This window comes from Myotis myotis, unplaced genomic scaffold (assembly GCF_014108235.1).
Source record: "Myotis myotis isolate mMyoMyo1 unplaced genomic scaffold, mMyoMyo1.p scaffold_m19_p_14, whole genome shotgun sequence".
NCBI classification, from domain to species: domain Eukaryota; kingdom Metazoa; phylum Chordata; class Mammalia; order Chiroptera; family Vespertilionidae; genus Myotis; species Myotis myotis.
The window spans coordinates 11,761,310-11,787,696 of record NW_023416318.1 but is presented as its reverse complement, the minus strand read 5'-3'; the positions used below and the strand labels follow the sequence as shown (position 1 = coordinate 11,787,696).

Below are 26,387 nucleotides of genomic sequence, written 5' to 3'. Positions count from 1 at the left end.
TCCGGTTCCGGGAAGTCTCTGGGGACCCAGGACTCATACGGGGAGATACTGGACTGTCTGGCAGCGGGCGAGCTTGAGAGCGGCTTTCCCTCAGAGGTGCTTGCAGCCATTGCCGGGACACTGGAACTCACGACTCCTTAGGGCAGGGCTGAGGCTCCGCCATAGCTGCTTTCTCCGCCTTTTGATTTCTTGAGACCCCGCCCCGCCCAGGCTGCGGCAGAGGCTTTTGCATATGAATGCCCCGGCCATTTGCAACCTGTAATTACCTAACCGCAGCCGGGCCAGATAGACCCAGAGCTTCCAAGAGAAGGCCCAAGGCCCCACAGCGGCTTGCATTGCTACACAGCTGAGCATCATCAGGGCACTTCCAAACTCCAAAAAAAAGGAAGGGGAATCTGCAGTTCTCTTCGTAGTTCCTGCTGTGTAACCTCAGGCAGAGGCTAAAATAGCACCTCCTTAGATCCAAGAGCCACTGTACCCAGTAGTCATAGGGGAACCATCCAGATCACAACTCCTCAGATCCATAAGGGACACACTCAGGGTGCAGTCTCAGTGAGCACCAAAGCCCCACTGAAGCAAGTCTTGCCCCAGAAGGGTGTCTCCAGCACAGAAGTTCTCCCACTGCAGACACAGCTGATTCTCGCTGCCAATTGCCCTGGAGGTCAATTCCTCCCAGTGATCCTACAATAACCAAGGCATAACTACAACAAGACTGTGCACAAAGCCCACGAGGGGGTGCACCAAGAGTGTCCACCTCAGGTAACTGGGGAGGCTGAGCCACTGGGCCCTACAGGACACCTAGCACACAAAGCCACTCTATCAACACAGGGAAGCAGCCAAAATGCGGAGACAAAGAAACAGGTCACAAATGGCAGAAATGGAGGAAAGCAAAAGACTGGATATAGAGTTCAAGGCCACGTTTATAAGGTTTTTCAAGAATTTTATGGAAACGGCCGATAAATTTAATGAGTCCCTCAATAAGTATAGTGAGACCATGGAGGACATGAAAAAGGACCAACTAGAAATTAAGCATACACTGACTGAAATAAAGAATAATCTACGGAGATCCAACAGCAGACAAGAGGATCCCAAAAATCAAGTCAAAGATTTGAAATACAAAGAAACAAAAAATACCCAACTGAAAAAGAAAAAATAAAAGAGATTCCAAAAATATGAAGATAGTGTAAGGAGCCTCTGGGACAACTTCAAGCGTACCAACATCAGAATTATAGGGGTACCAGAAGAAGAGAGAGGGCAAGATATTGAAAACCTATTTGAAGAAATAATGACAGAAAACTTCCCCCACCTGGTGAAAGAAATAGACTTCCAAGTCCAGGAAGCGCAGAGAACCCCAAACAAAAGGAATCCAAAGAGGGCCACACCAAGATACATCATAATTAAAATGCCAAGAGCAAAAGACAAAGAGAGAATCTTAAAAGCAGCAAGAGAAAGACAGTCAGTTACCACAAGGGAGTACCCATACGACTGTCAGCTGATTTCTCAACAGAAACCGTGCAGGCCAGAAGGGAGTGGCAAGAAATATTCAAAGTGATGAATAGCATGAACCTGCAACCAAGATTACTTTATCCAGCAAAGCTATCATTCAGAAGAGAAGGTCAGATAAAGAGCTTCACGGATAAGAAAAAGCTAAAGGAGTTCATCACCACCAAACCAGCATTATATGAAATGCTGAAAGGTACTCTTTAAGAAGAGGAAGAAGAAAAAGGAACTCTTACCATTTGCCACAGCATGGATGGAACTGGAGAGCGGATAAATACCACATGATCTCACTCATTTGTGGAATATAATGAACAACATAAACTGATGAACAAGGACTGATCCAGAGACGGAGAGGCATTGATTGGACTGTTGGGCTTTGGAGGGAGGGTAGGGGAGGGGGAGGGTGGGGATAAGGGGGAAAGATCAACCAAAGGACTTACATGCAGGCATATAGGCCTAACCAATGGACATGGACAACGGGGGGGGGGGGGGGGGGGGGGGTGAGGGCATGAGCGGGGGGGGGGGGGGGGTAGAGGGTAACGTGGGGACAAGGACACATATGTAATATCTTAATCAATAAAAATATATTTAAAAAAAAAAAAAGATTTTCCCTTATATTATTTTCTAGGCATTTTATAGTTTTGTGTTTATTTGTAAGTCTGTGATCCATTTTGAATTAATTTTTGTGAAAAATGTAAGATCTGTGTCTAGATTCATTTTTTCCCCTTTTTTCCATGTGGATGTCCAGATGTTTTAACAATACTTATTAAAAAGACTCCTTTCTCCAATATACACTAAATGACTTGCTGGAATTTGGACTGCAATTATCTCAAATCTATATATCAAGTTAGGAAGAACTGATACCTTGATAAAATATTGAATGTTCCCTATCCATAAATAAGGAACATATCTCCATTTATTTAGATCAGTGGTCGGCAAACTGTGGCTAACGAGCCACATGCGGCTCTTTGGCCCCTTGAGTGTGGCTCTTCCACAAAATACCATGTGTGGGCACACACATACAGTGCGATTGAAACTTCATGGCCCATGCGCAGAAGTCGGTATTTTGTGGAAGAGCCACACTCAAGGGGCCAAAGAGCCACATGTGGCTCGCGAGCCACAGTTTGCTGACCACTGATTTAGATCATTATTCTTTGATTTCTTTTCATCAGAGTTTTATAGGTTTCCTCACATAGACCTTTTTTATTTTTTTAGAGTTATACATATTTTTTTATGTTAATGTAAATGATATTGTGTTTTAATGACAAATTCCAGCTGTTTATTACTAGTATAATAAGAAAACGAAGGACTTCTGTATGTTAACCTTGTATCCTCAACATTGCTATTCTCTACCAGACTGATATTTGAATACAGCATGGTTGAGTATATAGGGTTAATATACAGTTATCAGTTCTGGTAGAGTTTGTGAAAAGTGTTTTCTTTGTTGTTGTCAATTCTTTCTTATTTTCAACATAGACAACCATGTCATCTGCAAACAAGTCAGTTTTATTTCTACCTCCTCAATCTGTAGATCTTATATTTCCTGTCTTATCGCATGCTGAATAGAGGGGATCCCTTCCTTTTTCCTGATTTTAGGAGGAAAGCTTCTGGTTTCTCACTATCAAGTATGTTGTTAGCTATACAGCTTCTGAAGATGTTTAGGAAATTTCCATTCTAGGTTGCTGAGAGGTTTTATCATGAATAGATGCTAGATACTGTCAAATGCTTTTTCTGCATCTGCTGAAATGATTGTTTGATTTTCCTTTTTTAGCCCACTGATGTGATTGATTATATTCATTGATTTCTGAATGTTGGATGAGCCTTGCAGTTGAAATAAATGCCAATTGGTTGCACTGTACAGTTGACCCTTGAACTGTTTGGGTCCACTTAAATGTGGATTTTTCCCCCAATAATTACTATAAATATGTTTTCTTTTCTTTGTGATTTTAATAACATTTTCCTTTCCCTAGCTTACTTCATTGTAGTAATACATATATAATACATACAACATTTAAAATATGTGTTAATTGACTGTTTATGATTAAGGTTCCTGGTCAAACAGTAGGCTGTTAGTTGTTAAGTTTTTGGTGAATCAAAAGTTATAACACATATTTTCGACTATTCAGGGGGTCAGCCCATAACCCCTATAACTGTTCAAGAGTCAACTGTGTATGCTTCTGATACATGTTGAATTCAATTTATTAATATTTTGCTAAGTATTTTTGCATCTATATTCAAAAGAGATATTGGTTTGTCGATTCCCTTTCTTGAAATGTTTGGTTGGTATGAGAGTTATCCTGGCCTCAAACAATGAGGAAGGAAGTATTGCCTCTACTTCAGCTTTGTTAGGGTATTATTGACAAAATTGTAAGATATCTAGAATGTACCATGGAAGGATTAGATATAGGTATACATCGAAACAGGATTCCCCACATCAATTAGCACATACATCACCCCACATTTATTCATCACTATAAAACTATAGGTATAGAGTTATTCACAATATTCCTTTATTACTCTTTTAATGTACATGGAATCAATAGTGATGGCTCCTCTTTCATTTATGATATTAATACTTGTGTCTTCTCTATTTTATTCTTAGCCTGGCTCAAGGTTTAATTTTATGGATCTTTCTAAGAATCAGTGTTTGGTTTCACCAATTTTCTCTTTGGATTTTCCATTCTAATTTCTGCTCTATTTTTTTTTTAAAGATTCGCTTGCATTTAATTTGCTCTATTTTTCTAGTTTCCTAAGGTAGGAGCTTAGATGATTGCTATTAGAAATTTATTTCTTTCAAATATATACAATTAATGGTATACATTTCTCTCTAAGCACTGTTTTCACTGATGCCACAAATTTTGAAAAGCTGTATTTAATTTTCATTCTATTGGAAATACTTTTTAATTTCTCTTGAGACTTTTTCTTTGACCCAAGTGTTATTTTGAAGTGTGTTGGTTATCTCCAAATATTTGGGGAATGTTCTGCTATCTTCCCGTTCATTATTTCCATAGTTTAATTCTATGTAGTCTAAGAGCAAGCTTTGTATGATTTCTATTCATTAAAATTTGTTATGGTGTGTATTATTACCTAAACATGGTCTGTCTTGGTGGATGTTCTTAATATCTTGAGAAGAATGTGCATTCACTGTTTTTAGATAAAGTATTCAACTTGACCCAGTTGGTTGATTGTACTATTCAGTTCAACTATATCCTTACTGATTGTCTGCCTCCCACATTTGTCAATTACTGATATAGGGGCCTTCTAAGAGATGTTAGCAGGAAGAGATGTTGACTTATAACTTCCTTTTTAGTATCTTTTTAAATGCTCATACATTTTTTTCTCATTTGAGCTATTTGTAAATAATTTTAGATAATATTCTAACACTAATCATCCTTGCTTTCTTCTCTTTATTTTTACCTTTAATTGTGCAGATAAATTTTTGTGGTTACTGTTTTGGTGTGTGTGTGTGTGTGTGTGTGTGTGTGTGTGTGTGTGTGTGTGTTTGAATCATTGAACTAAGTTTGCTTAGTTCAAAAATCTTAGACTCTACTCTTTCTCTCATAACCCCATATCCAATCCAACAATAAACTTGCCATCTCTTCCTTTAAAAAATATTGCTGGCCATTTCCATCCCCACCACTGTAATTCAAGTGAACACTATCTCTTACCTGGACTGCTGCAATAATCTCCAAATTGGGCTCTCTTCTTCAACCCTACTGATCCACGATGTATTTGCCTTCCACACAGTAACCAACGTTACCACCAATATATAAATCCATTTATCACTTCCATCTTCTAATGGCCTCAAATTTCATTCCAGGATAAAATCTTATGTATTTCCTGTGACCTACAAGGCTAGAAATTATCTGACTCCTATCTGATCTCTTATCACTCCTACCACCAATGATAGACACATCACTGCTGACTGACCTCTTTATACTCCTTGAACACACCAATGCCTACTATTGTACAGCTCCCTCTGACCAAAATGCTATCAGAAATTCAAATGATTCCATTCTCATTTCATTCAGGTCACTTATTTTTCATCCTAATTTTTACCATTCCCTGACATTAAATTAGATTTTGTGTGTGTGTGTTTATGAACTATCATCCCCATTAGTCAACTAGCATATAACACTTGTTTATTTAGTTCATACCTATAAATTGCCTGGTATGTAGTGGATGCTTTATAGAAACTTGTAGAATCAATCAGAGATTTAATGTATATAATGTATTATCCTAGTACTTCTCACGTTGTTCTGTATAGAACTTACAGGCTCTGACGTCTGTGTAGATTATAAACTCTAAGGACTAAGAATTATTTTTTTCTCTAAGAATCTAACACATTATTGCATAGTAAGTATACAAACAATATTTGCGATGGAGTAAATGAATAAATACCTTCATTCAATTTTGTAAGGGAATGAAGACATTCTTATGAACAAGGAAAGCAATGAAAAAATTATGACGCGTATGGCAAGAGAAGGCAACACTGCAAGAAAATACCTTGAAGACCTCCTAATTCTTCTTGCCCCTTTTTCAGCATAAAGATTTCCATCTGCAAGGGAAAGTTTTCTGGAAACAGTAGCTTAGGAAAATACACAACATGTAGCTGTTATAATTGCCATGTTTACACTGAGTTCTGAGTTAGCTGGTCTGAAATGATCTGGTAAAAATAAACTCCCAACGTGTTTTATGCAACCAGTGTTTCCAATAAGCACTGTCGACATGACCTTTCATGGTCTCCAGAACCTCTCCTTTACTAAGCACTTAACTGGCTGCTCAACCCCTATGGCTTCCCGTCTGCCTTTAATTTTCCCTCAGCGATTTTAATGCTAAAGCAACAATGAAATATACAAGTCATTCTCTGAGAGGACATTTGACCATAGTCTGAAAAGCCCTTGAAATAAAAAAATTGAGATAGATTAGGGGAAGAGTAGAAGTACCTATTACATATTCCCCATATGATACACAAGTATAAATGATCCTCATGTTTTCTCTAATGCTTTATTCTCTGCTGAACACTTAACTATAGTCCCACTCCCCGCCCCCCCCCCCCTTACATTTTCTCTCCTAGAGATATTTTGGCTTCCACAGTAAATCAAGGGAAAATATATATGTTAATCTTCACCTGAGGGTATTTTTTCCATTGATTTTTAGAGAGTTGAAGGGAAGGAAGGAAGGAAGGGAGGGAGAGAGAGAGAGAGGAGAGAGAGAGAGAGAGAGAGAGAGAGAGAGACATCACTTGGTTGTGTCCTGTATTTGCCCAACTAGGGCCAGGGATTAAACCTGCAACCCAGGTATGTGCCCTTGACTGGGAATCAAACCCAAGACCCTTGTGTATGGGTGCTGACATTCTAATCATTTCGCCACACCAGCCAGCGCTGGATATATTTTGGATACAATATTACCCATGCTCCATAATAATGCTAATATTTAAGAGTAATTATAATTCTTATTAAACTGCCTAGGGTCATTTATTCTGAAGTTCTTAAAGCTTTTGTCATATTTCTATAATCATTCTTGGGGCCTCTTTATTTATTTTTGTTTGTTTTTAAAAATGTTTGTACTGAGTTTTGAGAGAGAGGGGAAGGGAGAGGGAGAGATAGAAACATTGATAAGAGAGGAACATTGATTGGCTGCTTCCTTCACACCCCCTAACTGGGGATCGAGATAGCAACATGGGCATGTGCTCTGACAGGGAGTCAAACCATCAACTTCCTGGTGCATTGGTCTATGCCAGCCATGGGCAAACTATGGCCTGCGGGCCGGATCTGGCCCGTTCGGCTGTTCTATCCAGCCCGCGGAGCCGAAAGAGCGGAGGATTCTCTTGCTCTCCCCTCCGCTCCTTCACCAGCAGCAGTGTTAACATGGCAACATCGGGAAACACGGCCACAGCTCCTTCTTCTGAGTCCAATTTAAGAACCCATTGTGGCCCTCGAGTCAAAAAGTTTGCCCACCCCTGGTCTATGCTCAACCACTGAGCCATAGATGACCAAACTAGTTGCGTGGGGCAACTAGGCTGGCAGGGGAATTAAATAAGCCCTTTCCTCACTAAAAGAGTATCAATATTAACATAATAAAAAAATGACTGAAAAGTTTTTAAGTAATGATACACTTTGTTTTAAGTAATTTTATAGGTAATTTGAAACAAGCCATGGTCACACCTTGAACATGTGACTCATCTAGAAGCTGACCTACCTAAAGAATATTTTGTGGTTGACCAATTCATTTTTATCCTTTATCATTTATCCTTTTTCAGTCTAACTGAGGTACTACTGAAAATAAAATTATAAGCTCTTTAAAATAAAATGGACATATAGTGATTTGATATCCTATCTAATAATAGAGAAACATGGTAATTAACTATAACTTTGCTACCCTTCCCATTGGCTAATCAGTGAGATATGCAAATTAACTGCCAACCAAGATGGTGGCCGACAGCCAGGCAGCTGAAGCGAACAGGAGGCTCGCTTGCTCCAGTGATGGAGGAAGCCAAGGTTCCCCGCCTGCCGCTGCCAGCCTCTGAACTGCACTCTAAGAAACAATGTTGCAATTATAGAAGCTAAACAAACCCCAGAAACCTGCTTTCAGCCGTCAGAGCTGGAGCTGCAACAGTGTTTCAATTATAGAAGCCAAACAAACCCAGATACCTAATTTCAGCAGCCGAGGTCTCAGAGCTGGAGCCGAGCCTCAGAGCTAAAGCCAGCTCTCAGCTCCAGTGACAGCCATAGAAGGTAAATAAATCCCAAAAGGAAAAAAAAAAAAAAAAGAAAACCAGGAGAGGATGGGAGCTTCAGTCACCTGCCACCCTGAAAACGGCCCTCAGCCCCTCACCCAGACTGGCCAGGTCCCCAGTGGGGACCCCCACCCTGAAGGGGGTGTGACCAGCTGCAAACAGCCATCAGCCCCTCATCCAGGCTGGCCAGGCACCCAAGTGGGACCCCCACCCTGATCCTGGACACCCTTCAGGGCAAACCAGCCAGCCCCCACCCATGCACCAGGCCTCTATCCTATATAGTAAAAGGGTAATATGCAAACTGACCCTAACAGCAGAAAGACTAGGAATGACTGGTCACTATGACACACACTGACCACCAGGGGGAAGACGCTTAATGCAGGAGCTGCCCTCTGGTGGTCTGGGCGCTTATCACATGGGGGAGCTCTGCTCAGCCACAAGCCAGGCTGACGGCTGCCAGTACAGCGGTTGTGGAGGGAGCCTCTCCTGCCTCCTCAGCAGCGCTAAGGATGTCCGACTGCAGTTTAGGCTTGCTCCCCGCTGGCAAGTGGACATCCCCTGAGGGTTGCTGGGCTGCCAGAGGGATGTCTGATTGCCATCTTAGGCACAATCCCCCGGGGAGCAGGCCTAAGCCAGCAGGTGGTCATCCCCTGAGGGGTACCAGACTGCGAGAGGGCACAGGCCGGGCTGAGCGACACCCCCCCCACCCGCCGAGTGCACAAATTTTTGTGCACTGGGCCTCTAGTTCTATATATAAAAGGCTAATATGCAGATAGTCCGAATGGTGGAACAACTGAACCGGTCGCGATGATGTGTGCTGACCAGCAGGGGACATGCGCAGAACATGGCAGGCCTTAGCAGCAGGCAAAAGAGCACAGAACATGGCGGGCATTGGTCGCAGCAGGATGATGGAGCAAGTGAGCGGGGGCACCAGACCAAGGCGGGGGACCGGTCACCGTCATCAGGGCAGCCTCTGTTGGTTACTTAAAATTCTTTGCTCTCATGTGCCACGGTCCTGCCTTGCGCACACACCTGCTTCTGGCACTGGCCCTGCTCACACCCACTGCTGGAGCCATAGCCGCCACTCACACCTACTGCTGGCACCGGCCCCACTCGCACCTGCTGCTGGCACCAGCCCCATCGCTCTACACCGTCAGTGGGTGCAAGTGGGGCCAGCCAATGCATGGGAGCAGCAGCGGCGGGAGCAGGGCTGATGGTAGACAGGAGACTAACAGCCACGGCAGGAGGGGCCTGGTGAGGGCACAGAGGATGGGCCGAGACCTGCCCCTGTGATCACCACAGCCTTGCAGCCCACAGTTCTTTTCAACGTGCATGAATTCATGCACTGGGCCCCTAGTCCTACCTATCCTATATAATAAAAGCCTAATATGCAAATTATCCCTGGGGCAGTCGTTCAACTGGGAGTTTGACCACTTGCTATGATGTGTGCTGACCACCAGGGGGTGGCACGGAACATTGCAGGTATCAGCCGATCGCCCTGCAGATGGTGACCAGGCACTGAGGGACCCAGGCAGGGGGCCCGGCCCCAATGGGCCTTGATCAATTGCCCTGCAGGCAGGATGGTGGAGCAGTTGAGGTGGCGGCACCAGGCCAAGATGGGGGTGCCAGGTGGGGCTGTAGGGTTGTGAGGCTGGGGGCAAGAGCTGGGGCTGCAAGCCTGGGGGCATGAGCGGTGGTCCAATCTCGGCAGGCCACCCAGAGGGACCCCACCAGTGCACAAATTTGTGCACCAGGCCTCTAGTATATATATATATGTATATATACATATATATATATATGTATATATATATATATATGTATATATACATATATATATATAAAAGCCTAAGTGACCATCACAACTGAACTGACGACCAAACAGGTTGCGTGGGGTGAACAGGCCCATAGCGGGGGCAGTTGGGGGTGACCAAATGACCGAAAAGCAGGCTGCGTGGGGTGACCAGGCCCATAGGGGCTGCAGATGGGGGTGGCCAGGCTGGCGGGGGGCAGCAGTGAGGGGCGACCAGGCTGGCAGAGGGGGGCAGTGAGGGGTGACCAGGCCAGTGTGCGGGGCAGTTGGGGGTGATCAGGCCAGCATGGGAGGCAGTTGAAGGCAACCAGGCTGGAATGGGGGCGGTAAGGGGTGATCAGGCCGGCAGGGGGCGGGGGGTAGTTAGGGTTGACCAGACCAGCATGGGGGGCAGTTAGGAGTGATCAGGCAGACAGGCAGGTTAGCAGTTAGGAGCCAGTGGTCCGGGTTGTGAGAGGAATGCCCAGCAGTCGGACATCCCCCAAGGGGTCCCAGATTGGAAAGGGTACAGGCTGGGCTGAGGGACGCCCCCCAACCCCGTGCATGAATTTCATGCACCGGGCCTCTAGTCAATATTATAAAAGGCCTGTGGCCTTAACACTGTAACGACCAAAGACCAGCACGGGTGGGTGGGGCTGTGAGCGCAGCGGGGTGTGTGTAAGTGGGCGGGGCTACACAATTTCTCAGACTAGGCTTCTAGTATAGTAATAAAGAGCTACTATGCTAATTAGACCAGATGGCAGAACGACCTTCCACAATGACCTTCCGCAATGACCTTACAGAATGACCAGTGGGTAGGGCCACAGGGCCTCTTGGCAGCTGGGGCTGTGAGGACCAAGCTCCTTGCACGAATTTCGTGCATTGGGCCTCTAGTACGTTTATATTGTGAAAGAATACCCACATCTAGTTAGTCAATACATTCATCTCCACACATAGTTTTTTTAAATAAAAACATTTATATTTTATTCTCATCAAATTTTAGTTATACAATACAGTATTATCAACTATATTCACCACATTTTATATTAGATCCTCAAACCTCATTCATCTTATAGCTGAAATTTTGTACCCTTTTATCAATTTCTACTTCTCTCAGTCCCTGGCAAAAACTTTTCTATTCTCTGTGTCTATGAGTTTGACTTTTATGAAAAAGATTCCACATATGAGTGATACCATGCAGTATTTGTCATTCTCTGGCTTATTTACTTAGCATAATGCCTCAAAGTTCGTCTATGTTGTCGCAGTGGCAGGTTTTCCTTATTTTTCATGGCTAAATAATATTTCTTTGTATACATGCACCACATTTTCTTTATCCACTCATCTGTTGATGGACACTTAGGTTGTTTCCATGTCTTAGCTATTGCAAATAATTCTGCAGTGAAAATGGAAGTATAGATATCTCTCGAAGATGTTTTTGATTTCCTTGAATATACACCCAGAAGTGAGATCATGGGATCATATGATAGTACTATTTTTAATTTCTTGAGAAATTTCCATACTGTTTTCCATAGTAGCTGTACCAGGTAAAAGTTCCACCAACAGTATGCAAGGGTTTTCTCCACATGCTTGTCAGCATTTGTTACCTCTTTATTTTTGATGACACCCATTCTAACAGGTGTGAGGTGATATCTCATTGTGGTTGTCATTTGCATTTCCTTGAAGACTAGTGATGTTGAACAGCTTTTTCAATTACCTGTTGGCCATTTCTATGTCTTCTTTAGAAAAATGTTTATTCAGTTCCTCTGCCCATATTTTAATTGAGTTGTCTGACTTTTTTCACTACTGAGTGGTAAAAGTCCTTTATATATTTTGGATATTAACCCATTATCAGATATATGAATTACAAATATTCTCTCCCTTTCCATCAGTTGCTTTTTCATATTATTGATGATTTCCTTTACTATACAGAAGTTTTTTAGCTCGATGAAGTCCCCCTGTCTATCCTTGCTTTTGTTGCTTTATTTTTGCTTTTGGTGTCAAATGGAAAATTACTGCTACAACCAATATCAAGGAGCTTACTTGCTATGTTTTTTTCTCTGACTTTCCTAGTTTCAGCCTTACATTCAAGTCTTTCTAATCTATTTTAAGCTTATTTTTGGTATAAGATAGGGGTGCAGTTTCATCCTTTTGCATGTGACTGTCCCATTTTGCCAACACCATTTTTTTGAAGATACTACCCTCTCCCCATCTTAAAGTCTTGGCTCCTTTGTTGAAAATTAATTGACCTTATATGTGTGGGTTTAGTTCTGGGCTCTCTATTTTGTTTCATTGACTGTGTGTCTATTTTTATGCCAATACCATACTGTTTTGATTACTACAGTTTTGTAATATAATTTGAAATCAGGAAGCATGATGCCTCCTGCTTTCTTTCTCAAGATTGCTTTGGCAATTCAGGATGTTCCTCATGTTTTTTTTTCTTATAACAGAAAAAGAGAAGATAATTCCAACAATTTTTATCTTCCATAAAATTTAATAAGCAATGGAAATCAAATTTGATTTCTTCTCTTAAATCTACTCTCAAGACAAGGTACCAATAAATAGGGAAAGGGGATAAAAGGATAACATACTGCTATGCAACCTGGAAGAAACAAAGCCATACTAGGTAGAATAGCCCAGACTATGCCTGCCTGCTGCAGGGCCTCTCACCTTAAAAGTCGTGGTGCCATACAGCTTGCTGGTATGGACTGTCTCTGGAAGCACATTAGTGATATTGGTGATGAATTCTTCCAAGTACTTACAGGATTTCTCCAAGTGTGTTGTATTGATAATAATCTGGACAAGCTGGAAAATAGCAAGCACATGCATGAATCATTTGACTATTCACCCTAGGATGAATGGCTCAATATGAATCTGCTGGTACAAGAAAAACAAGAGGCATAATGGCAGAGGTCACTGCATTCTACAAAAGGCATTTTAAAGCAGGGTTACTACGTCATCTATGAAGCTTTCTCTGCTTACCAAGAACATCTTGTATTCCCCCCACTATCTGTAGGAGCTCTTGTCACTCTATTTTAAACACATGTTTTCTTCTGTTTAGAAAAGACTAGACTAAGAGAAAAAAAATAATAGTGTTTAGCATAATGCCTAGCCTTAAATAACAGCCAAATAAATTAAATAAGTAAACTCCACTAAAAGAACAAGAATAATTGAAATGGCAAGAAAAAGTTTTCAAATTAGGCATGATGAACAGAGAGATGTTGAACTAGATTACATTACATTAAACTATATTAGTCTATGGAAGAAAAAACACGGGCACTGAAGTCAGAGAAACCACGGGATTAACAATGTACAAATTCTTGATCTTAAGGATACTTCTTAACTTCTCTAAGCCTGTGTTTTTACCTGTAAAATGTTAATAATAACTTCTAACTCATAGTTATTGTGAAAATTTCATCTTCTTCAGTTAATACTCTTTCTCTTTTCTTATAGAAAAGATCCTTAAAGGAGACAGTGCTGGTAAGATTAAAGTAATCTATTAATTACTTTGAGGGGAGAATAAGGAAGAATCACTATTATTATCTACACAGAATTAATGTTTGTAAAGCACTTCGCAATTCATTTTCTTACATTGTCTTCCCAGCAACCTACAGAAATAAATTAAGCAGGAATAATTATTAGTTCCATTTTACTATAACAAAAGTAAAATTATTTTCTCTAGATCATATAACTAAATGGATATATGACTCAAATGAGCTCATCTACATGACTTCTGACAGTGCCTCTAAGCAGAGCACAGCTGGCAGCCCTAGCCCTGGCATGCTGCAGGGTCAGTACAGTAGGCTGAAGTAAACTCTGGGTCTTCCACCAGCTAGAACCCTCCATGGTTTGATTCTACTCTATGCAAAAAAATACCATAAAAAGGAGAAATAACTACTACTTATTTCAACTATGAAAACTATTCATAGTCCCCAGAATCTAAAAGAAATTTTAAAAAATACAAAAAGAAATTAGAATGGAACCTTTTTGTGTGTCTCTCTCTTCTACATCTTTAACTTTTTTTTTTTTTTGTAATCATCACCAAAGGATATATATATATTTTTGTAATCCTCACAAAAGGATATTTTTCCCATTGATTTTTAGAGAGAATGGAAAGAAGGGGGAAAGACAAAAGAGAGAGAGAAATATCGATGTGAAAGAGATATATAGATTGGTTGCCCTTTGTATGCACCCTGACCAGGGCCGGGGAGTCTGCAACCAAGGTATGTGCCATTGACCATAACAGAACCCACGACCCTTCAGTCTATAGGACAGTGATGGCGAACCTTTTGAGCTCGGCATGTCAGCATTTTGAAAAACCCTAACTTAACTCTGGTGCCGTGTCACATATATAAATTTTTTGATATTTGCAACCATAATAAAACAAAGATTTATATTTTTGATATTTATTTTATATATTTAAATGCCATTTAACAAAGAAAAATCAACCAAAAAAATGAGTTCGCATGTCACCTCTGACACGCGTGTTATAGGTTCGCCATCACTGCATAGCCCAACACTACAACAACTGAGCCAAACCAGCCAGGGCTACATCTTTAACTTTTCATTCTCATAAGACTATTTTCTGGGGGCAGGGTTGTGGAAAGTAGGGGGAGTATTGGTGTATCAGACAATAGATGAATTTGGTCCTTCTTTTAGTCTAGTGAGATAGTGAGCTGGGGCGAGAGTGGGTAGATGACACAAAGGGGAAATTAGAACTAAAGATGAAGAGAGGTATTAAACCTTTTTACAGTCAAATGATATTTCTGTGAAATATCAAACAAAAATACGAATAGGGCTATAATCAGGTAGTACATCCTTACCTCCTCAGCAGCACATAGCACATAGCACATAGTTTTTTCTCAAAAAAAAACACACACAAAAAAAACTGATGTCAACTCATAACGACAATGCTTTAGTAACAGATTGGACTGAAGGAAAACATACCTTCTACTCCCCTAAGGATAAGCTGGAAGATCTGAGAAAAACAGTTATTTTTTAACATAATGACGAAGAGCAAAGACTCAGAGATACAGTTCCAACAAAGATGAAAAGTTAGGGCAATATTGGGACTAGATCTCTGTATTATTCTCCACAACTCATCAGACAAGTTCATACTCATCATTAGGCCCTTTCCACTCATTCCATGGCTTGAATTTGGAGACTTTGAGTTTTAGACACAGATATGACCTCCTATAAAATTATCCCAAACATCAGCCTTTTAGCTTTGGAGTGCTCTAGAAAAAACATACACCCAAATAGCAATTTGTCATCCTTTTCCTTTCATCATGTCTTTCCCTCTGAGGAGGACTAAAATCAGTTTTCAAGATTTTAATAGTCTAAATTAAATCATTCTTTTTCCTGAGTGCAAAAGTGGCTATTAGCAAGGTTGCCTTGATGTGGAAGTCAGAAAAGTACGAGTTAATTTGGAGAACTGAAGAATTTCTATTTTAAAGTCAGCATTACCTATCGAGAACATATTCTACCTATCAAAAATAATCCTAATAATAAGGAGAAATCGTGTCATGTTATCGAAATAAAAAACAGTGGCAGTCAAAGAGAAAATTGTCCTGTTTTGCAGGATATTGTCAGTTTAAAAAAAAAAAGGAGGCGGCTTCACTGGGTACAGTAGTAATTTCCCATGACTTTTTAAAGATCTGTCAACACAAAAGATCACCATGAATTACATCAATTGGCTGTCAGTCACTTCTGAAATGTTTCATTGCTGAGCATAGAATAGACTATTAAAACACTCTAGGATTACAGTAGATACCATGTCATTTTCAAAGGGAATATTGTCTGTTAATGAGGTCTAAGTGTCTCTTCTCCTGAATGACAGCTAACCAAAATCCTTACAAGGGCATTTATTACAAATGTGAAGCCAGATGCTTTGGGGTAATTTTGAACGTAAGGATGAAACGAAGCAATTTCAGATATCAACTTCCATCAGAATTTGAGCTCCTTTGGTATTTTTAACCCCTACTTCCCACTCTACTACAAAAATATATCACTGCAGCAATCTAAACTGTCCTTAATATTGCTCCAAGGACGTGGAACTAACAACAGATTAGATATTAGTTATGTCTTACATAAAGCAAAGTTCGATGAGAATTGTCCAAAAAAAGAAAACACTATATTGCAAACAACCACTTCTCACAATTAAGTGACCAAAGTCGCTCTGGTTAAAATATCATTAAGAAGCAGAACATGTTTCTGTCTCTCCCAGTATCACAGAGAATCAAGTGAGTAAGGGCAGAGTAGACTGTGGGAGTCACTTCTCCAACTCTGATGAAACACCCCAGCAGAGCCTGAACCATGATGACAGATAGATGTTCATATTCTTGACAAATTCCAGAAAAGAAAATGACTTCATCATCTTCAATAGCTCAAAACTAAGCACTAAATTCCAAGAACAAATTTCTGTCCCCAATTACAAACTACTTCTGGGGTGTTTACATCTACCTATATTAAAATTGATATTATCTTATTTCCCAAAGCAGAGAATTGGGAAATTCTCTCCAAAAGGATGAAATCAAAGCCAGTAAATAAGAAGTCACACTGCTCCCCACACCACCAGTGCTTCTCAACTGCTATATTTGCAAGAAGATAAAGAACTAAATAGCAGCCTTGATTCTCACTCACAAAAACATGATCCCTAAGACTTCAAGGAATTTTTATCTCCATTTCACACCTGCAAGAGTACAAAAAGGAATGTTAACTGCTGATTTTATAACATCTCCAAGGAAAATACCTAAAATACTTGGAACTACTGGTTCCAAATTCAATGGTCTAGTACAAAGCTTATATTTGACAAAATTTCAGTATAAAATATTTTAACATAATATTAGCAATATCATTGCTATTTAACCACAGGGGTTGGAGACAAATGGTGTGTGGGAGATAAATAACAAAGGCTAGAGCCATGTGAGCATTCTAAATTATATTAAAAACAAAGGGTAAATGCAAAGCACTGGTCATTTATTCAGGTCTCCTGGGGCACTATTTTAATCATAAAAATATAAATAACATGAAATAATCACTAATAGAAACTCTGAATTTCTCTAATTTTACTCTAAGAACCTACCTACCTATTTTCTTTTGCTTTTTCTTTCTTCTCTCTTTCATCAACTAAGAACTCCTATGTGCCAAGGAATTGGGATATAGCTGTACAAAATTATACACAAAACAAAGTCCCTGACCTCATGGCATTACAGTAAACATATATACACATAAACTCATAGTATAATGTCAGGCACTGGGAATAGAAGTGAGAATAAGAAGTTACATGGTGATGGCAGGTCTGACCTTTTTTGAGGCAGGGTGGTCAAGGAAGGCCTCCTTAAGGAAATATTTGAATAGGGACATAAAGTGAAGGTGAAATATGTCTATTATCTATAATAAATAAGTTCTTTTCAATCCAATTCTTACCTTAAACCTTTCTATCAATATATTCTCCACAAATAAGTTGGGGGTCCTCTGATTCATCTTAAGACTTTCTTCCAAACTTAACTAATTCAATGATATTCTGTGATTCATAAACTAGTAGTTATTTACTTTCTCTTTATAATATTGATGGTTTTAAATTAGCGTCATGAAAGAACAAAAGTCCAGAAAAAGTATTATTTTCAAACTCATTTCAAATCTTATTTATTTATTTTAATATATTTTTATTGATTTCAGAGAGGAAAGGAGAAGGAGAGAGAGATAGAAACATCAATCATAAGAGAGAAACATCGATCGGCTGCCTCCTGCATGTCTCCTACTGGGGATCGAGCCTGCAACCTGGGCATGTGCCCTTTGACCAAAATTGAACGCGGGACCCTTCAGTCCACAGGCCAACGCTCTATCCACTGAGCCAAACAGGCTAGGGTTCAAATCTTATTTTGAAAAGAAAATATATTTCAAAACTTACCTCAAACCTTATTTCTAAACTACTTATTGGCTGTCTAGATTTAGGCAAAGTTATTATCTTTTATCATCTTAAAATTGAAGTAATAACATCAATGTGAGACCAAAGAAGTAATAAATACATTATAATTAAATATAAATACTAATATAAATAAAGTATTGAGCATAATATATACCAAATTCCTAAAGGCTATTATTGATATGGACTTACTAGTTACATCTCCAGTTAACTACAGCTTAAGAAAGTGTATAACCATGCTGGCCAGACTCACTTTAATTCATATCCACTAATGGACATTTAATGCTACAAAATAATGACATAATCAAGGGCAAATCAATTCTCTTTTCCATACACCCAGAGATTTTTTTCTCTCTCCTTCAACCCCAACACTTACTTTCAAGCTTTTCATTCAGGAAAAGTAAAGGGAGGCCAGAGTGATGGGGCAGAGCAAACCTAACGGAGAGGGACACAGATGCCAGGGGGGAGGGAGGTGAGGAATCAATTATGCAGGGCCCTGTAGGCCACTGCAGGAAAGTTTTTGGTTTTTAGAGCCTACCACCAAAATATATCCCCAACCACCACCATCTGCATCCACATACTCTGATGCTCATATGTTACCAGAGGTGAAGTTTACACCACCTACAGCCAATCCCTTGCATTGCACTAGGTTCTTTTTTTTTTTTTTTTTTTTTTGGCAGCTAAATGAAGTGTATTTTTTTTTTAATTAAATCTTTATTGTTCAGATTATTACATTTGTTCCTCTTTTTTCCCCCCCAAAACTCCCCTCCTCCCAGTTCCCACCCCACCCTCCGCCCTCACTCCCCACCCACTGTCCTCATCCATAGGTGCACGATTTTTGTCCAGTCTCTTCCTGCATCTCCCACACCCCTTTCCCCCCCAAGAATAGTCAGTCCATTCCCTTTCTATGTCCCTGATTCTATTATAATCACCAGTTCATTCTGTTCATCAGATTATTTATTCACTTGATTCTTAGATTCACTTGTTGATAGATGCATATTTGTTGTTCATAATTTGTATCTTTACCTTTTTCTTCCTCTTCCTCTTCTTAAAGGATACCTTTCAGCATTTCATATAATCCTGGTTTGGTGGTGATGAACTCCTTTAGCTTTTCCTTGTCTGTGAAGCTCTTTATCTGACCTTCAATTCTGAATGATAGCTTTGCTGGATAAAGTAATCTTGGTTGTAGGTTCTTGGTATTCATCACTTTGAATATTTCTTGCCACTCCCTTCTGGCCTGCAAAGTTTCTGTTGAGAAATCAGCTGACAGTCGTATGGGTATTCCCTTGTAGGTAACTGAGTTTCTTTCTCTTGATGTTTTTAAGATTCTCTCTTTATCTTTTGCTCTTGGCATTTTAATTATGATGTGTCTTGGTGTGGTCCTCTTTGGATTCCTTTTGTTTGGGGTTCTCCGCGCTTCTTGGACCTTTAAGTCCATTTCTTTCACCAGGTGGGGGAAGTTTTCTGTCATTATTTCTTCAAATAGGTTTTCAATATCTTGCTCTCTCTCATCTTCTGGCACCCCTATAATTCTGATGTTGGTACGCTTGAAGCTGTCCCAGAGGCTCCTTACACTATCCTCGCATTTTTGGATTCTTTTTTCATTTCGCTTTTCCGGTTGGGTGTTTTTTGCTTCCTCGCATTTCAAATCATTGACTTGATTCTTGCGCTCCTCTGGTCTGCTGTCGGGAGTCTGTATAATATTCGTTATTTCAGTCCGTGTATGCTTAATTTCTAGTTGGTTCCCCAATATAACATCGAGGGTCTCATTAGTTTTCTTGTAGATCTCATTAAGTTTATCGGCGGCTTCTAAACAGTTCTTGAGAGACCTTAAAAGTGTGGTTCTGAACTCTATATCTTCCATTGACAATTTTGTCCTGTTTCTTTGTCTCCGCATTTTGTTATGCTTCCTTGGTGCACCCCCTAGTGGTCTTTGTGCGCAGCTTATAGTTAAACCTTGATTGTTGTAGCTAATACCAGGGAGGGTTTGACCTCCAGGTCAAGTGGCTATGAGAATCAGCTGTGTCAGCAGTGAGAGAACTTCTGTCCTCTAGGGAGGTGCTAATCTGGCGTTTGCCTGAGGCTATCCGGCAAATGCCTGTGTGCAGGGCTTGGGCGGGGCGGGTTGCACAGGATCAACAGGGTGGGCCGGAGAGAGCAGTTATGGCGACTCTCAGTCCTGTCCCCAGGGGCTCTGCCTCTCTGAGTCCCAGCACCCGCTGCAAAGCTCGGAGAGAAAGCTGCACTCGCTCTGACCGAAGCCAGACAGTCCCGCTTCTCCCGTTTGAGTCTGGGTTCCTAAAGACTCGCCCGTATCTGGAGCTCAGAGTCTGCGACTCCCTCCCGATTGGAAACGCCAACCGCGCCCTCCGCCGCCAGCCCACTCCACGCACTCCGCACCTCAGAATTTGACTTCAGCACTGCGCCTCCTCTGAGTGTCCATATGCGTTTCTCTTTCCTCCTAGTTGTAGGACTTCCACTCAGCCAGCGTTCCTGTGGTTCTGGGTGATGTTTGTTCCGTCTTTTAGTTTCACTTTTGAAGTAGTTGTTCAAGGCAGCAAACTCCGGCGTTAACCTATGCCGCCATCTTGGTTCTCCCCCTTGCATTGCACTAGGTTCTAAAACTCTTTCCTACTCACATTGCTCCAGGGAGTTCCCCCTTTTTCCTCCATCAACTTTTGCTTTCTATTGTACGTTCTCGTCAGAAATAACATGGTATTACTTCTATTAAGCACACACACACACACACACACACACACAACACTTTTGCTTAACCCACTCCTCCTACTGGCTATCACCTTATTTCCTTGCTTACCTATGTAACAAAATTCCCTCATAGATTTGTCTTATACTTCCTATCTTCAATCTCTCTCTCACTCTTTAATTTAAATAAACACTTCCTTTTAGAATAGTTTTATATTTATAAAATGGTTGCAAAGAGTTCCCAAATACACCACACCCAGTTCCCCCTATTGTTAACATCTTACATTTACTATGCTACATTTGCCACAACTAAAGGAACCAACATTTGTACTAACTGAACAACACACTTTATTCCAATTTCGTCTGATTTCCACTAATGTTCTTAACCTTTTTCAGGATTCCATCTAAGAGTCCACATTACATTTAGTTGAAATGTCTCCTTAGCTCCTCTGGTCTGTGACAGTTTCTGAGACTTTCCTTGTTTTTAATAACCCTAACAGTTTTGAAGAATACTAGTCAGTTATTTTCTAGAATGTCCTTCAATTTTGGCTTGTTTAATGTTTTTCTCTTGGTTAGACTGAGGTTTTAGAAGAAATACCACAGAGGTGAAGTGCCTTCTCATCAAATCATAACAACACAACTTATCTCTGATGATGGTAACCTTGATCACCTGAGTGAGGTAGTTTGTCATATTTCTTTACTGTAAAGTAACTTGTTTCCTCCTTCCATAGTCTATTTTTAGGAAGTAACTAAACACAGCTTACACACAAGGGATAGAAAGCTCAGCTCCACCTGTCACAAAACCAACTCTAATAAGAAATATTTCCACATTACTATGGACCTCATGTAAAACTCTCTATCATGTTATGATGAAATAATTAAGTCACTGTGAAGGGTAGTACACATAGTAAAAGTTAATACATTTGGGAGAAAAACAACTGGACTTAAGCCTCTTTTCTATCATTTTGCTAGCCATATGACCTTAGGCTATCTCCTTGAAATTTAATGATATATCCTATATAATAAAAGGCTAATTTTCAAATTGTCCCCACAGGCAGGAGTTTGACTGATCAGGAGTTAGACGTGCGCTGACCACCAGGGGGCAGCATGGAACATGGCGGGCTTCTGCGAGGCAGCACTGGCAGAGGGCAGCAGTGGAGGCACTGCCGCCCCAATGGGGCCCAACAAGAGTGGGGCCGTAGTGGGATAGTGGAGCAGGTGAGCAGGCGGCACCAGGCCAAGGCGGGTGTGAGCAGGGGCCCTGATCACCCCACCGGGCACCCCATAGATTGGCCCTGATCGCCGGCCAGGCCTACGGATCCTACTTGTGCACGAATTTCATGCACCAGGCCTCTAGTCTTCTATCAAAAGGGAATAACACATACCCAGACTGCTTCAGATGTTATTGTGCTAAATGAGATGGTATTTATGAATAGACTTTGAAGAATACAAATTATTCCACAAATGTTGTCTTATAATGACAATTCCAGATGTGAATTCACTTTAGTTAACAACAATGCAAGACAAAACATCTTCTCTTTCCAAAGGTAATATAGTTATTCCAGGATTTATTGGTTGGTGATGAAAAAAATCACCAGGTGTGTGTCTATACATGTACATACCACCATAACCTCCAAAATAAATGCCTGTGGATATTCATTCCTTCATTCATATGCAAAGATACTGATAGTAAAAGTATATTTGCCTAGTCCAGCTGGTGTGGCTCTGTGGTTGAATGTCAACCCATGAACCAGGAGGTCACAATTTGATTCCTGGTCAGGGCACATGCCTGGGTAGCAGGCTTGATTCCTAGTTGGGAGCACGCAGGAGGCAGTCAATCAATGATTCTCTCATCATTGATGTTGCTATCTCTTTCCCCTTTCTGAAATAAATAAAATATATTATTTAAAAAAAGAAAGTATATTTGACTAAAGAAATCTAATGACTTAGGAATAACATTTAGCATTCATTTAGATAGTGCCAAGAATTTTCATTTACTTCTTTGATAAGCTCATACTGCTTCTTCCTATCATTATCTGATCTGAACAGTGCCCTTGACAATGGAATCAAGAAAACCAAAGAAGTAAGAATTTAGGTCTTTCTCTTAAGATGTCACAGTAAATCAATTTCACAGCCACAACTAAACTCAAGAGTCTTCTGAGGCCAAAGCTGTTTCTAACACAATATGTTCCTCCTATACTACTTGTTTAAAATGACTTTTTAAGAGACTGCTAAATCAAATGGCATAAGAAGAATTATATCAAGTTAATATGTAGAAATAGTTCACAAAATAAATAACAAACTTCTTGTCCTACTTGGGATTCAGAAAAGGAGAACAGCACAATCTAACAAAAGCAGGACTTTCTAATATTCACTCTAACTTTCCTATTCTATAGTATGCCTGATTATGAGTTAGCCTATTATCAGACACACAAAAGCAATATTTATTATTTCTATACCCAACAATAAAAAGGAATCTCTGCAAAATGAAAAAACTATCCTAAATAATGTCATATGCGGCATTCAATTTAAAAAAAAAAAAAGTTTGTTATAAGTAGAATTCCATCACTGCCTATATCCCACATTATAATATTTTTGTATCTGAGCACAGGGAATAAAAACAATAATTTTAAAACAGAAGAAGATGTTCACCTGGCTTCAAGCTGTCTTCACCTGTGGGTCAGTATCATTAACCATTTACTAACTTTCACTATAGTCCCTGACAGTACATATCTGAAAATGTCAATTTTTTCTAGAGCAACTGCCTTTCTAACTACACTACCACTACAGGTAAAACAGATGGTCAACAGCCTTTTTCTTTCCCTGTGAAAACAAAAATTCCTCCAAGCACTCACTTTGGCACTATAATTTCCATAAAATGGCAGGTTGAGGCTCCCATGCAATCCTGGGCCCAAGAGAAAGGAAACTTCACATCTTTCTAAATTTTAGGACTTCATGCCAATGCTCCAAATCTTCATTTTGCCAAGATCCTGTCCCCAACATATGTACGATATCCCTCCTCTCTTTGTGAGACTGCATAAGCTTCCACAGAAGTGTGATGAGTGCCTTTCTCTCACATTTCCCCACCCAAATCCACAGGCTTACATGCTGATAAAGAGTAAAATGCCATTCATAGACATGAGGTATTTCACAAATTAAAGCTAAGTCTAACACTGACCAAGGACTATAAGTACCAATATCTGTGGCATCAATGATTTATGCAGGCAAAATATGATCTCATCTTGTATGTTGTATTTGGACTGCCACTCATTTGGACAGGATCCTGATATTGACTATATTCTCCAACCAACAATTTTGATTATATAATCAATGGCAAATATTACAAATTTAACCCAACATCTTCAGAAAGGAAAATAAGTTAAGTTAGTGAAAACAATGAGAGAGAGAAAAAAAGTGACTTTCAAAAACTAATAATGGACTTCTCCAGGGTGACCAAAGAAAAACACAAGACAATTATTTTGCACTTTCACCATTAGGGGTCCACCTGGAAGAGCATGATGAATCATGTAGAAAGTTGTGATAAATTTAAGAAAAAAAAAAAGAAAGAAAGAAACCCCACAGCTTAGGACATCTGTTGACATATTGCCTTGGCTGCCTCCATTAAGAGCAGCTTTACCTCAGTTAGTCCAATATTCTTCCTTTTAATGACATTCTGCAGAGAGTTGCTCAGAGTTCTGGTTAGCAACAGGTTTGTAGATTTTCTAATCATGTCATCAACTTCAGTTGTGCTGAAAAAGAAATGTCAATAGTTAGTCATAACAGGTAGCAGAATTATATTGCAAACAAATTAGGTGGTGCTTATAACAATAGTAATAATGATAAATAAATAATGGAAGTAGCACATAACATTTATTGTGTGCCAGGAATTATTCTAAGTACTTCAATGATTTAAAATTTACTTAATCTTCACAATAAACATATGAAGTGGTTTTATTATTATCTCTACAGATGAGAAAATGAAGGCACAGAGGAATTAAGTAACTTGCTCAAGGTCACACAGTGAGTACAGAGCAAAACAAAAGGGGGGGAGGTAGATTTCACACAGGCAGTCTAGCTCTAAAGGCCACAGCCTTTAAACACTACACTGTACTCTCTCTCAGAATAAAAAGTTCCCCAGGATGATTCCTCAGCCTAAAACCATTATTTCTCCTATACTTGCAAGTTCCTTCACAGATTAATATTTATAATTTTCCAGCCTGATCTCTCTATAGACTTCTTACACAATTAGCTGATAAAGAGGATATCTCTCCTCCTGTATTATCATCTCTATTTTGCTCTGGTTCCAAAATAAGTGTTTCAAGCCAGTAATTTAATTCTGCATACTAGTATATGTTTTGAAATCCCACTTATTATTTCAAGGGTAATAAGTAAAGACATTTTCTATTCAGTAAAGAAAACTAAACAAAGAAAATATTCCAAAGCTATTTTTATATGCAAAATTCAAAAGAAAACAGTCTTGCAACCAACAGACTAAATTTGAGACCTATACATCCTTCATGAACTCCTGAAAACATTATCCAGGATGGCTTTCTAGAACAGATATCCTTTTGAGACAAACATTTCTTCAATAATAAGGTTACTACTGTAATAATACTTGTTTATACACATCAAGAACTGTAAATAAAGATGTGTGAACATTTCTTTGTCAATTATTTATTGCTTGTGGACAATGGTCACAAATTTTATCTCATTGATTTCTCTTTCTGCAGAAGGAAATCAGAGGCTTATTACAGTTGAATTAAAAATCTTAAAATTCTGAATAAATAATAGGCAAGCTACATTGTCATGCTATGTTGAAAAGAAAAAAATATTAGGAACAAATAAGACTATAAAATGAAAAGCCATAATCAGTTAAGAAAAGTGATACACAAAAATATTTTTACAGCATCCATATAAGGATGTATTTAATTAACCAATACTTTCTGGCCCACCGCCATCCTTTCCAAAATGATTACTGAATTGAAATGCTTCATTCCACAAATATAAGGTGCTAGGCATTGTGTTAGAATATTCAGGTCACAACGATGTACAAAATGGTCTTATTGTTCAGCCTCCACATATTAAAGTCATAACTACATCATATTGATTGTAATATGAGCTATGAATAAATACAGGCTGCTATAATCATGATTAACACAGGTGCCCAGAATAATCTGGTGACCACGATATTAATTACTGTCATGGCATCCTTTGCTTACTACATATCTCTATTATGCTTTAACAAGAACTAGCAGAAGTTCGACTTTTAGATGATGTAGAAGAACAAGAAAGACTATCAACAAGAAACCTAGGTCTAAGCAAAAAGCTATATTTTCCTTAAATGTCAACAAAGTTAATTGTAAATGAACTCACTGCACACTGGAACAAGCCCTTGAAAGGTGAGCAAAGACTACCTGCCACTTTCATATCTCGGGCCAAAACCTAACCTGGGCACAGATAGAAGAGGGAGTAAGAATCATAGGCTGACAGGCTTTGGTGGGATGGAGAGAAATCAGCCCAACCTTTAACAGCGTGGGCTAATATTACAGATTGGAATCTTGGAAAAGCCCCCAAACAAAAATAAACATACTGACCCAACAATTCTTTCCTATAAAAACGATGTTACATAAGAAATGGTGGAGGCAGTGCTAGAAATCAAAGAGAAATCTTGCAAATTTTGCAAGCGATTTAGGTTCCAGGCCTATACTGAAACCAATCCAAAGGAGAGCAAA

General features: G+C 39.7%; 1 protein-coding gene across 6 annotated transcripts in view; it reads right to left on the bottom strand.

Annotated features, from left to right (window-relative positions):
- EXOC6B (exocyst complex component 6B) overlaps positions 1 to 26,387 on the bottom strand; it is a 537,234-nt gene that overhangs the window by 210,816 nt on the left and 300,031 nt on the right. For all 6 annotated transcript variants that reach the window (XM_036334133.1, XM_036334135.1, XM_036334136.1 and 3 more), the window contains 2 exons: positions 24,293 to 24,404; positions 12,696 to 12,830 (listed from right to left, as the gene is read on the bottom strand). In XM_036334133.1, coding sequence (XP_036190026.1) covers positions 12,696 to 12,830; positions 24,293 to 24,404 — 247 coding nt within the window. The remainder of the gene's footprint in view (positions 1 to 12,695; positions 12,831 to 24,292; positions 24,405 to 26,387) is intronic.